This window comes from Rhea americana, unplaced genomic scaffold, assembly GCF_003343005.1.
Source record: "Rhea americana isolate MKP2758 unplaced genomic scaffold, rheAme1 scaffold_26, whole genome shotgun sequence".
NCBI classification, from domain to species: domain Eukaryota; kingdom Metazoa; phylum Chordata; class Aves; order Rheiformes; family Rheidae; genus Rhea; species Rhea americana.
The window spans coordinates 6581245-6594577 of NW_028186379.1; the positions used below are offsets into that span (position 1 = coordinate 6581245).

The 13333-nt window shown below is 37.8% G+C and overlaps 1 protein-coding gene across 1 annotated transcript in view; it reads right to left on the reverse strand.

The window, feature by feature from the left end:
• Positions 1-9244: 9244 nt before the first annotated feature.
• The window catches only part of STK31 (serine/threonine kinase 31), a 42200-nt gene continuing 38111 nt past the window's right edge, over positions 9245-13333 (reverse strand). Inside the window, exon 23 of the mRNA XM_085307626.1 lies at positions 9245-9638. Coding sequence (XP_085163752.1) covers positions 9414-9638 — 225 coding nt within the window. The 3' untranslated portion in view covers positions 9245-9413. The remainder of the gene's footprint in view (positions 9639-13333) is intronic.

Sequence of the window (13333 nt, forward strand, 5' to 3'; positions counted from 1 at the left end):
TTTCTAGGGCTAGAACTGCAGAAGCATCTGGATCGCATGCAGTTAATCCAAGTCGTCTTTCCTTACCACCAGCAAGAGGTATGCTGACCCAGGTTTCCACAATTTAATCTACCCGACTCAAGGTATAGCTCCAGGTTCACACATTGTCATCGCTCTTGCTGGAACCGATCTACCCAATTGTAATGCTGTAAGGCAAAATAATACATATAAAAGAAAGCTGAACTACAAAAGATAGAGTCAAATAGAAAAATAAAAGGGTAATCCAGTCCATCTTCCACCCCTCATCAGTTACACATACCTACGACATTCCTGCCAGACATCTGTCTCGCGTTAATACAGTACGGAAGGCTCCAAACCTCCCTAGGCAATGTGGAATATGTATTCCACTTAGCTACGCTGAATTAGAACATTTCTTTTCCTAATGTCTAACCCAAATTTCTTTTGCAGTAAAATTCAGTCCACTAAGTCCTCAGGGGTAGAAGTAGCAATAGTTACTCACCTCTGTTGTACATTTTTTAACCTCTTGGAAGATTTATGGCTCTCCCTTAACTCTTTTTTTTTACTGTATTTTTTTTAGATCATATATCTTTACTCAGACTACAGTCTTTCTCACACKCTTCCCTGTGCTGTCTCTGATTAGTTTTTAATCTTATCCAAACCTGGAAACAGTATCTCAGCCAAGAAAAAGGGTACCAAGGAAACTCCAATATTTTACTGAAAAAGACAGACAGCAGCTTTGAGGTCACCGTAGATGCTCTAGTCTCCAAAAATACTGTCTTTACTAACTGATTTACTCTGAAGTTCTCTTATTTAACTCACTAATGCTAGCTTAACCTGCTTATGAGGCTACTAGGAAGATTACTCCATGGTCAAAAGACATGATTTTGTGTATTTTTTTGAAATGACCCAATCTTGCATTAGCAGTTTGCGCAAACGAAAATGAGTTATCATGCTAGGATTTTATCAATTGGAAAGCAGAAATCTTAGGTACAGAGCTGAGGAACTATAGATCACTTCAGAGTTAACACAGCTCTTTTAATGGCATAGCTGAACCACTTAGTCACAGAGCTCCTCAGAAACAGATATAAGTGAATGAAATGAAAGCTGTAAAACAGCAGTCCTAGTGGAACCTGAATACAAATACCAAAATACATATATTCATAGGCAGGCATATATATGTATATATGCACACACAAACACACATACTACATACACTTACATTTATACGTACCTACACACAGGATACAGTTAGAGCTTTCTGAGCACTGTACAGACATGTAGCAGAAGGGGAGCTTAGAAGTATTTTATAAAAACAAGGTCAGTTTCAGTGAAAAATCACTTCTTACTGGCACACTACAATTACATTGTTACTTCTGGTTATCAGAGTCAGCCCAGCCTAGAGCTAGTTCCTCAGCACTTCAAGGTTATGACATTTACCTTAGTGTATGCTAGGAAGCTTAAAAAAAACTGAGGATACTAATTTTATAATGAACTACAGGAGGTGTGAACAAGTCAGCAGGATATTTGAGGGGGAATTTCTTCMCTGTGAGAGTGACAGAGCGCTGGACCAGGTTGCCCAGAGAGGTTGTGGAGTCTCCTTCTCTGGAGATCTTCAARGCCCGCCTGGATGCAACCCTGTCTACCATGCTSTAGGTGACCCTGCTGAGCAGGGAGGCTGGACTAGTAGAGGTCCCTTCCAACCTTACTGATTCTATGATATTTATATGCCTATAACTTGTTTCTGCTCACCACACTGGTTTCTGAAGAAGCAATGCACATTATTACWGCAAATTCATTCTCCTGAATGCTGCAAGTTCTACTTTAACAATATATCTCTATCTACCCATCCATATGAAGACTAGTATTTTCTGTAGGGCTTTTCACACTTCGAAATGAATGTAGAAGATATCTGGCACTTCTAAACCATCTCTGGTTTGGCACCCAAAAAGCGGGGAAATTACGAAACAAATCATGCCACCTTTAACGACTGTAAATTGAGAAGGATGTAATGAAAAAGATTGTATTTTCTCTAATTAGGCAAGTCAACAAGAGCATGACAGTATCTCTGCAATAGTAATGACCTAGCAGTAAGCAAGCGTTGATTGCTCCCACACATAACTCAGTCCAGGAATATTCTGTAAAAGTTTATGCACTGACCTTTGGTGGTAGTTTACCTTCAGAAAAATGAACAAATGTACTTCAAAACAGTTTGAACAAACTATAAATTTTAAGTTGAGGAGACCGGTCATTTGATGGTCTCAGTGTCTTAACCAAGAAGTGTTCCACTAAGTGCAGGAAGTTATTTTACCCATTTAAGAGGTCAAAGCACACACATAGGAGTGGTCAAAGCCGCACTCTTTCCCATGATTGCAGTGACACAGGACAATTCTGCCATCTTACTGTTAAGCTATTTATCTGATGACACACTAAAAAAAGAAACGAATAGACTTCTGAATCATAAAATGATACTAACTGCAGCAGATGATGAAATTCATGACTCAGGCTACTAAGATTACCGTGTTCCAAATTACACTACTTGCATCTCTTTTATGTATTCCTCTGGTATAATTTGTAGTTACCATCAATTAAATGACAGTCATAAATGGAGCTTCAAAAGATAAAAATGAATCATTATGTTGAGCCAAAAAGCAAATAGAGATGTCGAAAGATTAACTTTATAAGTGCCCTGAGGTATGGTACAAACTCTTCAAGATGTAATGCAACCTGTTGGTCTGTCAGTATTCTTCACCTAAAAATATTTTACATTTCCAATAACACAAATTCGGCATTTTGGCTCTTCTAAAAGCATTAGCAGGTTGTTTCCTGCTACTGTGTTCTTACAAAAGAGAAAAGGGGTAACTCCTTGTAGTTAGGACTAGCAGAAAATGTTACTGTCAACAGAGGATTTGACTATCAGGGGCTCTTCAGATGTACTGCTTAAAACAAGTTTCAGCACATACTTCTTAAGCTTCCTATCAAAAGTCATTTTCTTTTAGAAATACTTTCACTGGAGCAGAAACACCTAGGAAGGAATAAGTGGTGTTCAGAATGACATTACTGTTATCCAGCATCTCCTTCAGTTCCTTGTATCATTTCCATCTCTAGCAGTGGGAAAGGATGACCAAGTAGAGAAAGTTTGAAGTTTTTAATCATGATCTTTAAAGATTAGCAGCTTCCCTAGAAAAACAGTAGCATAACATGCAGCATATCTACACCAGACTGAAAGACTATTATTAAATTGGAGARGAAAAGGCTGCTCTGTGACGAATCATAACAGCATAACCAAATAATCAGTCTTACATTTTATGCACATTAGCCGCCACATTACTGGCAAATGGCAACATGAGGTAACTAAGAGCATCTCCAAGTGGCAGGAGCACCAGACCATTTTCTTCAATAGCCATGATTATAAATATAATGTATGGAATGAAATACTAAACTACAAAGGCTATTGAGTCGTAGCTACTGTACACTAAAGATCTGATAGCAAAAAATGTCCAAAGAATTTAACAGCTTTGGAGATATATCAGACTATAATACAACAAAGTCAAGCTCTGGTTAACAAAATATTTCTAAACAGTATTAGGGAAAGGAAATTTATGCAAACAGGCTGTCATCCACCAGTAACACTTTCTGAGTTGTTCTTTCATGTAATGACTTAGAAACTGTGACCCTAGCAGTGYTTTCAAGTCACAGGCACATTTTCTCCTGCTCCTTGAGCAACCTGCATAAATAGGTACAAATGTCAGAGCCTGCCCAAACACTTCTCAGTTCTTGAATGCTCTCTAGGATTGGAAGGAGGAGGAGGAAACTCTGAGGCAAGTAACGAATATGCACGTCCCTCCCAGAGGAGAGGTTTGCAGATGATGCTAGTGAAAAAAAACTTGGGCTATGTTCTGCATGAAACACTCTAGAGGAAAAGATGATATACACACAGAGTATCCATCAAAGGCTTGCCTCTCCCCTACTTCCTGGTAGAAGTTCTTGATAGCAAGAAACATCTACCGTAGATAAGATTTTTTTTTTTTAAAAAAAAAAAATAAAGGTATAGCTGTAGTACATTTTTTTTAATATATTTTAATTAAATCAAGCTTACATTCATACCTTGAGGTTCTAACTCCTTCAGAGAATACAGGGAAAGGAAGTCCTAAACCAAAAGAGAAAGTGTGGGCAGCAAAAAAGTGGAGAACAAAAATAGTAAATAGAGATCAGAGTTAGAGCAGTCCTTTATTCAGCAGGCACAACYGAGAACCAGAGTAACAGCGAGTAAGAGATTTAGAAAAAAAAAATATACAGAAAAGTGTTACAAGTGAACAACAGCTCCAACTCTAGCTGGCAGGAACGGAGGATAAAGATTTCAGGTTGATTTCAGGCCTGATGCATGAGGTTTATGACAAATGCACACCCATAACATGAATATTCAGACATCTTTTTTTAAAAAAGTTTAAATTATAAGGGAAAAGATTTGCTAGGAAACAGATCTGCATTTCCAAACAGTGGGCTCTGACTTTAAACAAAGTCATAAGTTRAGGTCGGGGAGCAGGGTATGAGGGGAGCAAGAAAGTCTTCAAATTAAAACATTTCCAGCTCTAGCAGGTTTCACACGCATCTCCTRATGCAGAGTTTGGCAAGTGTTTGCTTTTGAGTATTCTTCAAGCTTTCATTATAATAGCTGGACTGAAACATTTTTAATCGATTTGTTCCAGCAAAATTCTCCAGGTTTGTCTCCTGAAGGAAACAGAACCAATTCTGAAAAAAAAAAAAACATAAGCTACTTACCAGTACAGAAAGAAACCCTTTGAAATGTGCTGGCTACATGCACTTATATTGCATATGGCTTCTTACACATTTGTTCAATCTTTGGACCAACAGGACTACCACAGCAATCAGGTGCTCTGCAATTTACCATGGTTCACACAAGCAACATAACAATATGAAGTGTGCTAATGGCAACTTGAAATCCTTCTACTAACAGAATCCAGAAAGAACCTTAAGACACCTGAGACATCTTCATCTAGCAGACATGTAACTTTTTCATTCTCCTTCAACAATTATCCACATGTCTAGTCACTCCTGACTTTCTTTTTGGTCATATTACTTAATGCATGCCACTACAGCATGTGTAAGGCAACACCATTAAGAACTTGTATTTCAGAGATTCTTCAGGCTCTGGTAATGCCACCGCAGAAGAGCAGAGGACAGAAAAACCATATTGCCAGGATGAAGAGCAGAAGAAAAGTTCCCAGTACGTTGGTTAGAAACAGAAGTTGCAGAAATGCATGGAGGATTCATTAWGCAATAAAGATGATATAATAAGCATTCCCTCAGCCCTTAGAAATAATTTCATACAACTCTACTGCCTGAAAGGCCAAAATGTGCACTTCACTAGAACAGGCACGGTAGACTACATCTGTAAGAACAGATAGTCCAAAGTCACAGTGTGCAATGAAAAAARCAGGGGTTGAGTCATCTGGAGGAATAATCTCTTGTTTCTCAGAGACCAAGGCTCATATACGCTAACTTACACTTTACATAAGGAGTGCTTCCAGAGCTGTCAGTCTGCTAGCATTATCAAACATACCGATGCYAGGTGGTGGACATTCAACTGAGAACATCATACTCAGAAAATAGCAAAAAACTTCCTGGCCTGCACTTGGACTGCCAGGGCACAAGACAACAAAACCAATGCAGTCTGCTTGACCACAGTATCAATCACAAAAGTAAATAAAAATTTAAGAAATTTGTAGGGAAGTTGAATAGCTAAAATTTCACAAATGAAAAAACTGTCAAGGAATTGTGTCAAGCCTTCCTGGCTGTGTTGTAGAGCAAGTGGAAGGGGTTCCTGCCTGCAGGCCTCAGGCAGCTAAGTAACTACATGCAACAAAGAGGTGTAAGAAATACAAACGAGCACAGTGTCTTCACACGGCAGAACAAATCTTATTGCTCTCCCCATCTAGCAGTAACATGCCTTGCAGAAGCAAGCACACAGATGACACATAAAAGGGGGAAGACGACAAAAAAAAAAAAAAAAAAAACACACACACACACACACAGAACGCACCTTAATCTGACTCAGATAGGTTTAACTTTGAAGATGCTTTTGCAGTGTGATCTTGACCTACTACAGCACCCAAATCTTAAAGCAGTTCCAAATCATTCTAACATCTGAGTCCACTGTGTCCACTGCCATGATGTATATAGTGTGTCAGCATAAAGTCTGAAGAAAAATTTCACCATTGTTTCAGATTATATAAAGAATTGCTCTCAAACATCCACCATGGTCTAGAAAGCTACTGACATAAAAGCTACTATACCCCTGATTTGGCATCATGATGAATTCATACTTATTTCTCCAGCTTGCAAGGAAAATAAGTGAACACAGATCAACTAAAGCTTTGCCCCATTCAGGGGGAGCCCTTGAAGCAGYTGCCTGCAAAGAAATGTAATTTAACTCTCAGACTACAGACTTGTAGCCACTATCATCAGGTATAAATGTGGTTAAAATACCAACGATTGCTGATAAGGTGGCTTCTATACTGGCATGAAACTACCTCTAAAAGTAGTAAAGAATCAAAACCACACAGGCAGAAGTGTTAAATTCTGTGTAGTGAGCAACAAACCACACAGAARGATGTAGGAAAGTTATTAATCTATACTGGTCACCGTAGTATCAAGAGGTAGGGAACAGAACAGCAGAAGTCTTTCAAGAAATGACCAGAAATGTGTCATCTAGAAAACAGTGCAAGTTCCTACAGCTTCACATATTCTACAAATAAGAAATCTTGATGTTCTCCAAATCTGCCGAAAAATAATAAGAGTCCTATCCCAGATGTGCTAGCTACAAGCTTAAGTAGAGCCAGAGCAAGTGGTTGTCTGCAGATGCCTGAAGAAAGTGCCTCCTCTTACATGAMTTTATTACCAAATCTACAGATCAGAAGCTGACTGTAGTAGTTGAGTTGGTATTATGYCCTGTGAAAAAGCTGAGATTGAAAAAGACACCTGACTGGCAGGCACAAAGGCCAAGAAGGCAGAGAGAACACAATACTGAACAAGTAACAAAGGTAAAAGTCCTCCTGAAAGGAAGAGATTGTCAGCATCAAGACTCGGAACTGCAGGCTTATCCTTATAGACCAAGAGAAGCTACAGGCATCTAGGGCACACAAAAGCAACTGAACTCTTGATTTCCAAGTGAAGCAATACCGAGTCTCCAAAGATCCACCTGTGCAAGGACACTGCTCAAAACTGCCTCTCTGTGGAACCCACGGGAAAAGGAAGCAAGTTTTGCTTGGGCTTCTTAGTAGTAGAAGCTACTGAACAGGTTAACACACAGCTCCCACAGGACCATTTCAGCCTCTTTTCGGTATCCTTCAGGTTCCCTTCTTTCAGATTGAAAAGATGAAATTAAAAAGGTGTGTCTGAAACTAAACAGTAGGCAGTCTGTTATGAAGCACCAATGCTCAGTTTTGGTAGGACAGCTGGGCAACTTGACCCTGAACCAACCTCTTTTCTTCAGGCATCAGGCAAATCAATGGAAAGAAAAACAGAGCTACAAAATTACCACAGAAAAGTTGAAGTAGAAGAAAGTCAGAATCAGTGACGCTGCAAGACTGAACAGCACAATTCAAACAGAAAGGGCTGTCCCATACCCGACACTCACATGTACAACAAAGGTTTCAAAGGCTTTAATGCAGATTTTTGAAATAATTTGATTTGAAAATTGCAGTCTTCTCAAAAATCTTTTCATCAGCTGTACAAATCTGATTTTTCTATGTGAGATCAAACATAACAGGTTTTCTTGGCTCAGAAATCAAGAATTCAGCAATTTGTGGATTTAAGTATGCTTTAGGTTGAACAGATGATGGAGCAAGGGAACTAGGCAAAAATTTATTCTAATAAACAGGAGAAACTATCAGGTTAGTTCTGTAACCATTACTCAGAGTGCTTACTATTTAATTTTTAGCAAAGTTAGCTTTTTATCAACAGTGAAAGTCTGTAATCAGTATTTGGAAAGAATCCAGCAGAATTGCTACAAACTGTTTATTTTCATCGACAAAAAACAGAATGTTATTGTTCTGTGATTTCTGTAGTACATTTAAATCAAACTGACCAAAAATCTTAAGTCAAAACTATTTTTAACAAAAGGTTTTGCCATCATTGATTACATACATCACACAAAAATTGAAAAGTCATTATYACTGAAATGAAAAAGGATCAAATATCAAGGAAGCTATTCCAAGTGAAACAAAGTTAGAAAAAGTAAATGATTTAAGGATGGAAAAAACAAAACAAGCACATTGCCAGAGACAGAACTGCCAAGATAATATTTTCTTTCCACTGGGGCTGTAGCACTGTACCTAGGGGTTTCCTAATTCCCCAGTGCTCCTCCTTCCCCATTACACACAGTATTTTTACATTCTTCGTCTGACACTATTCAACTTCAGTAACGCCTCTACAAAACACTAGTCTGCCAACACTACTGCCCAAGAGCAACACCCAGAGGCCAAGTAAATCCCTACAGGAACTCTGCACTGATTCTTTTCTTTCAAAGAAAGAAAAGCCTCCAAAAAGATGAGCAGCAATTCCTGTAAAGCATAAAAGAGTTGACAAAACTTTTCCAATGACAACGGCAAAGCATTTCAGGCAGACAAACCCAGTCACCAGAACTGGAACTTTAAATCTTGCTCACAATAGTTTTAAGAAAAGATGATATACACACATTTTTATACAGCAGATGAGCAGTGACTTTTGCAATACGCAGATGTATAGCATTTTTGTTGGCAGTAACACTATAAAGGAACAATTCAGACAATGCCTTCTGCCTAGAAAGTTAATTGCATCTTGCTTGGACTACAAGGCAGAAAGGAGGCAGCCTGCTCCCCATTTTCTTGACCAGTTGTCAAAGCAGAACCTACAACCATTAGCTTGAAGGCACTTTCTGTAGGAACATCTTGGCTACGCAACAAAAAGACTCCAACAAAACAGTAACACCCTACCATCTTTAATAGGAACAATTAATCTGGAATCACAGCAAAAAGGATAGAAAACTGGATACAAAAGCAAGTCACAAGGCCTTCATCCTAAGACTTCTGAATTTAACACGACTGTTCTCTGTAATGTCTACAGAATGGACAAAGCAAAGTCTGACAAACTAAGAACACAATCAGGAATAGCACAATAAATTAAAGAAATACTGAAGTTAGTCTTTCTACTGAGAAGGAACACAACAGGTTATAGCCCTGAACACTTATTTAGAATTAAATGTACTTTAAATAAAATTCAGTGAACATTGTGTAATCACAGAACATGACTACACCTACCAAACTTTTTGTATCTTGAGATTTGAGATCAGGAAAATTAATTTTGAAAATAGCCCATAACAGAAGTCCTGAACACCTGTTGAACATGTTCTTCATCTACTCAGTAGAGTCTACCCCATTGTCCTCAGAGTTATTTGTATTCTCTTCATTTTTATCCACTTTTTCAGAATCACGCTCTTCATGTAGCTCAAGTTCTTCACTTGGTTGTGGTGAAGCTGGAATCGCATCAACTAAGAGGAAGCAATCATCCTTCAGTACCTGCTCAGCTGTCAGTCTGTTACAGCACAGCAAATTCAGGATAAGAGATTTAACTTCATCATCCTAAAAACAGAGGGAGAAGAATCTCGTCAACAAGGGAAGCAAACATGATTCCAAATAATACCAAGTATTTAATGAGCACTTAAGTGCTCAGGGCCCAAAGCTATCACAAAAGGTTGCAACAAATATTCCAAATGGTCRGCACACTTAACAGACTTAGTGCTTGATAAGAAGAGAATAAAAGCAAGCTGTCAGCACCGTCAACCTGGTACCAGTAGATTTCAYAAAATGGTATGCATCATGTTTTAAAAGATCAGTTCCCTGAACTACAATGAGTTAGAGAAACTGAAGTTAGTCTTTCTACTGAGAAGGAACACAACAGGTTTCATTTGCATTCTACAACGAACATTTAATTTTAATCATGTTTCTTTATCTCTCTGCAAGAATACAGAAAAATAAAGAAACCGAACTAACAAGATGTAAACCAACAGCAGCTATTTAGTTATTTAGCCTATTATTTATACCTAGATTCCCTAGCCTTTTCAGAAGGGGTAAGTACCTAACTGTGTAGCACTTCAACAGTGCCAGACCCCAGAAGTTAGACACAAGAATACAGCTGCAACACATGCCATTGGAGAACAAAGCACAAACTGGATCTGCAGGACAACAGGGCTGCAAGAGACACCCACCAAATGCTCAACTAGAGACCGAGATGACTAAAGTTCAAAGTACACAGAACCTTTCCATAAGCTTGCTTGTTTGCAGTCTTCCCAGGCCAGCATCATCCCCGACCAAGGTGAATACACCAATGAAGCACAGAATACCTGCATGCCCCCTTGCCTATCCTCATTTCATCAAGAGTCTGATCAATCTGCTTCAGTCACTGATTCAATCGCTTCTAAACATACACAAGCAATCAAAAAACCTGGAGACAAAAATAAGTGGGTAATTCCCAGCTCTTCCATTTATTGGCAGAGCAACACAGGAAAATTAGCCTCTTCCCAAATAATCTGAAATTTCATTGAAAAGATGAGACCTGAAAAATGTTCATCTTACAGATGTAAAGGACGGTAAAGTGTTTACAAAACTTTAAATGCTCAAAGGAAAAACTCTAGATTAGAACATTCAAACATTTGATACAYTGAAATGCAGAAGTGAACTACATGACTACGTTCTTCCCCTACAGAATTAAAAATGAAGTCTGAGCATTTAATAGAGTTAAAAACTCTGCATTTACAAATTTGCATTCTGCAATACTGTCAAATGTCTATCAACAAATGTCTGCTTCCCAYCAGTTCCCCTTTCCCAAAAGGCACTGAAAAATGATCCTACAAGTAATACTGCTGTAGGAAATCACTGTATTCACTCTAATTCATTTGCTTTTTTAAAAAAATACAAAAAAAATGGATACTGAAGTACACTGAACGCTGGCATGACAAAGAGTGGTTCTAAGATACTATCTCTAACTGTTGCTTTTTTCTCAAAAGCTAGCTTAGAAAGTTTATTATTAATAATAAACTTTACAAGAAAGTTTATTATTAATAATAAACTTTCTTGTAATGCTTGAAGTTTTTCCTGCAATTTTATATTTGCAGAAAACAACCAAAATTTTATTTGCTGAAAGTGTGCAATTCCTCTCAGGAATGAGACTGAGATAGAAGGGAAATTACTAGCCTTTCAAGAGCCTGCAGATGGACACTGAGATTAGCTCTGAATAAGCTGATTACAGATAAAGCACTTAAAAGCAAAATAGATTTTAAGCAAAATAGATTTTCCCTAAAACTGGAGCAAGGATTAACAACCAGATCTAARAGATTCTCCAAGGAACACTTGACATATTTATTAGCATTACATTTCTTAGTAAAAATCTTCTTATGCGAGTTCTTGTGAACCGCAGGCAGCATGGATTACCTTCCAYGGGCCTTTGGTGGTTGGTGCACATGCATGCACACACCTAGGCTGAATCCTTAAAAATTGATAACAATGATACATCAATTAGGATTGTATCATCTCTCAAGATCAAAATCTAATGCTGTTTCCGTTCATTAGTGAATAAATCAAGAAATTTTCTTTTTAAAAAGCTGTAAAAATGGATCCCTACTAAGAATAATGTGCAACTTCATTATTTATTCCTGAGATAAAAACAATTTTCACACTTTTGAAGTGCGAACACCAACCACGGAAGAACAAGAGTATGATGAGTTAAAACTGGCAATTTAAGTTGTGATTTACATACTTCAGACAGCGTTTGTAAAATGCTATTACAGCAGAAAACTTATGGAAAACAGAAGTGAACCAACTCCTATCTTTATGTCCCTAAAAATTTTTTGCTATTTCCTAAAACAATTGTTTTCCTTATGCTGAAAAAGTTAGTTTTTTCAATATTTGAGGATTATGATGCATAATCCTGAATGACACAAACACACGGTTCTGTACAGGTTTTGTGGAACATATTTAAAATACTACAGCTAGCTCTGATGGTAGATCACGAAGTCCTGAATCTTCTTTCTTACAGCATTACACATGTCATGAGATTCATCTGATTTTTAAATTTAAAAAAAGGAGCAACTTCAATGTGAAATAAAGAGTGCTTTTTACAAGATCATCTCCTAGCCTAAAGGTGGCATTTTTTATTCTTCTTCCATAATTGCATCACACTGTAAATACATTTCACATTGTCAGATCACTTGTCYCCTCTACAGTTTGTCCTTCAATAACTTACTACAACAATGTTCTACCAATCAGGAAAACACCACTGAATGCGCAGGATTGGCTACAAAATTCCTATACCAAATTATCTACACCACTCGTGCTATGCAGAGATACTCAAGCTAGTAGAYACCAGAAGCACTACAGCTGCATTAGTCTGGTACTGTGTCATGACAGTTTCCTAACTCAAACATAGTGAGCAAGATATACTAAGTGGAATGAACGTATCACCAGTAAATCTAGACTGATTCTAGCACTATGCTATCAGTTATCTCTCCAAATCAGAGGTCATTAATACAATATATAAACAATAAAGAGAAGGATTTAGTATCAGTGCTTCCTTTTCCCTTGACAGAGTAACCATAAGTCATCTGACCAACCACAACTCTGCTTTRTTCTTTTAAATAAAATATTTTTGTACTTTTCTGAAGGAAACGGAGGTTTACCTCTAAATTTTTCCAGTATTCCTTAAAAATCTATATCTCTAATTCCACACTTCACTTAAAAGCTAGTAACAGTCACCTGCTTGCAATCYTTCTAATGACAACATAAGCCTTGATTTTAGAAGTCTCATGGCCTTCTCAAACCTACATAAAGTAGTAAGTTATCACTTCATATGAAAGTAAGAACAACAGAACATAGAGTAAAAAACCTGATGTGAAAAGTAGGCCACACTAATTAAAAACAGAAGAGTAACCCACTCAAGGGAGATGGGAAGAACACAGCACAAGAACCAAGTAGTTAGCTGAGCACAGATAGAGTCTGAAGCASAAACTAGTCTGGGAAGACTGGTGATTTGAGAGGTCCATAAGCTTCTCAGAGAAATTCTTTAAGCTATGTACGTGGGCATAAGAGTTAAGAGTAACACAAGGCACAAGAAGTAAAGTTRAATTGTCTGTAGCAAAGGCAGAAGAGGCTAAAAGCAGGCAAGAGAAAAAGGTCCTTAGTCTTGTCCAGAAGGCTGAAAGCTTACAAGAACAAAAAAAAAAAAAAAAGAAGAGGCTAAAAGCAGGCAAGAGAAAAAGGTCCTTAGTCTTGTCCAGAAGGCT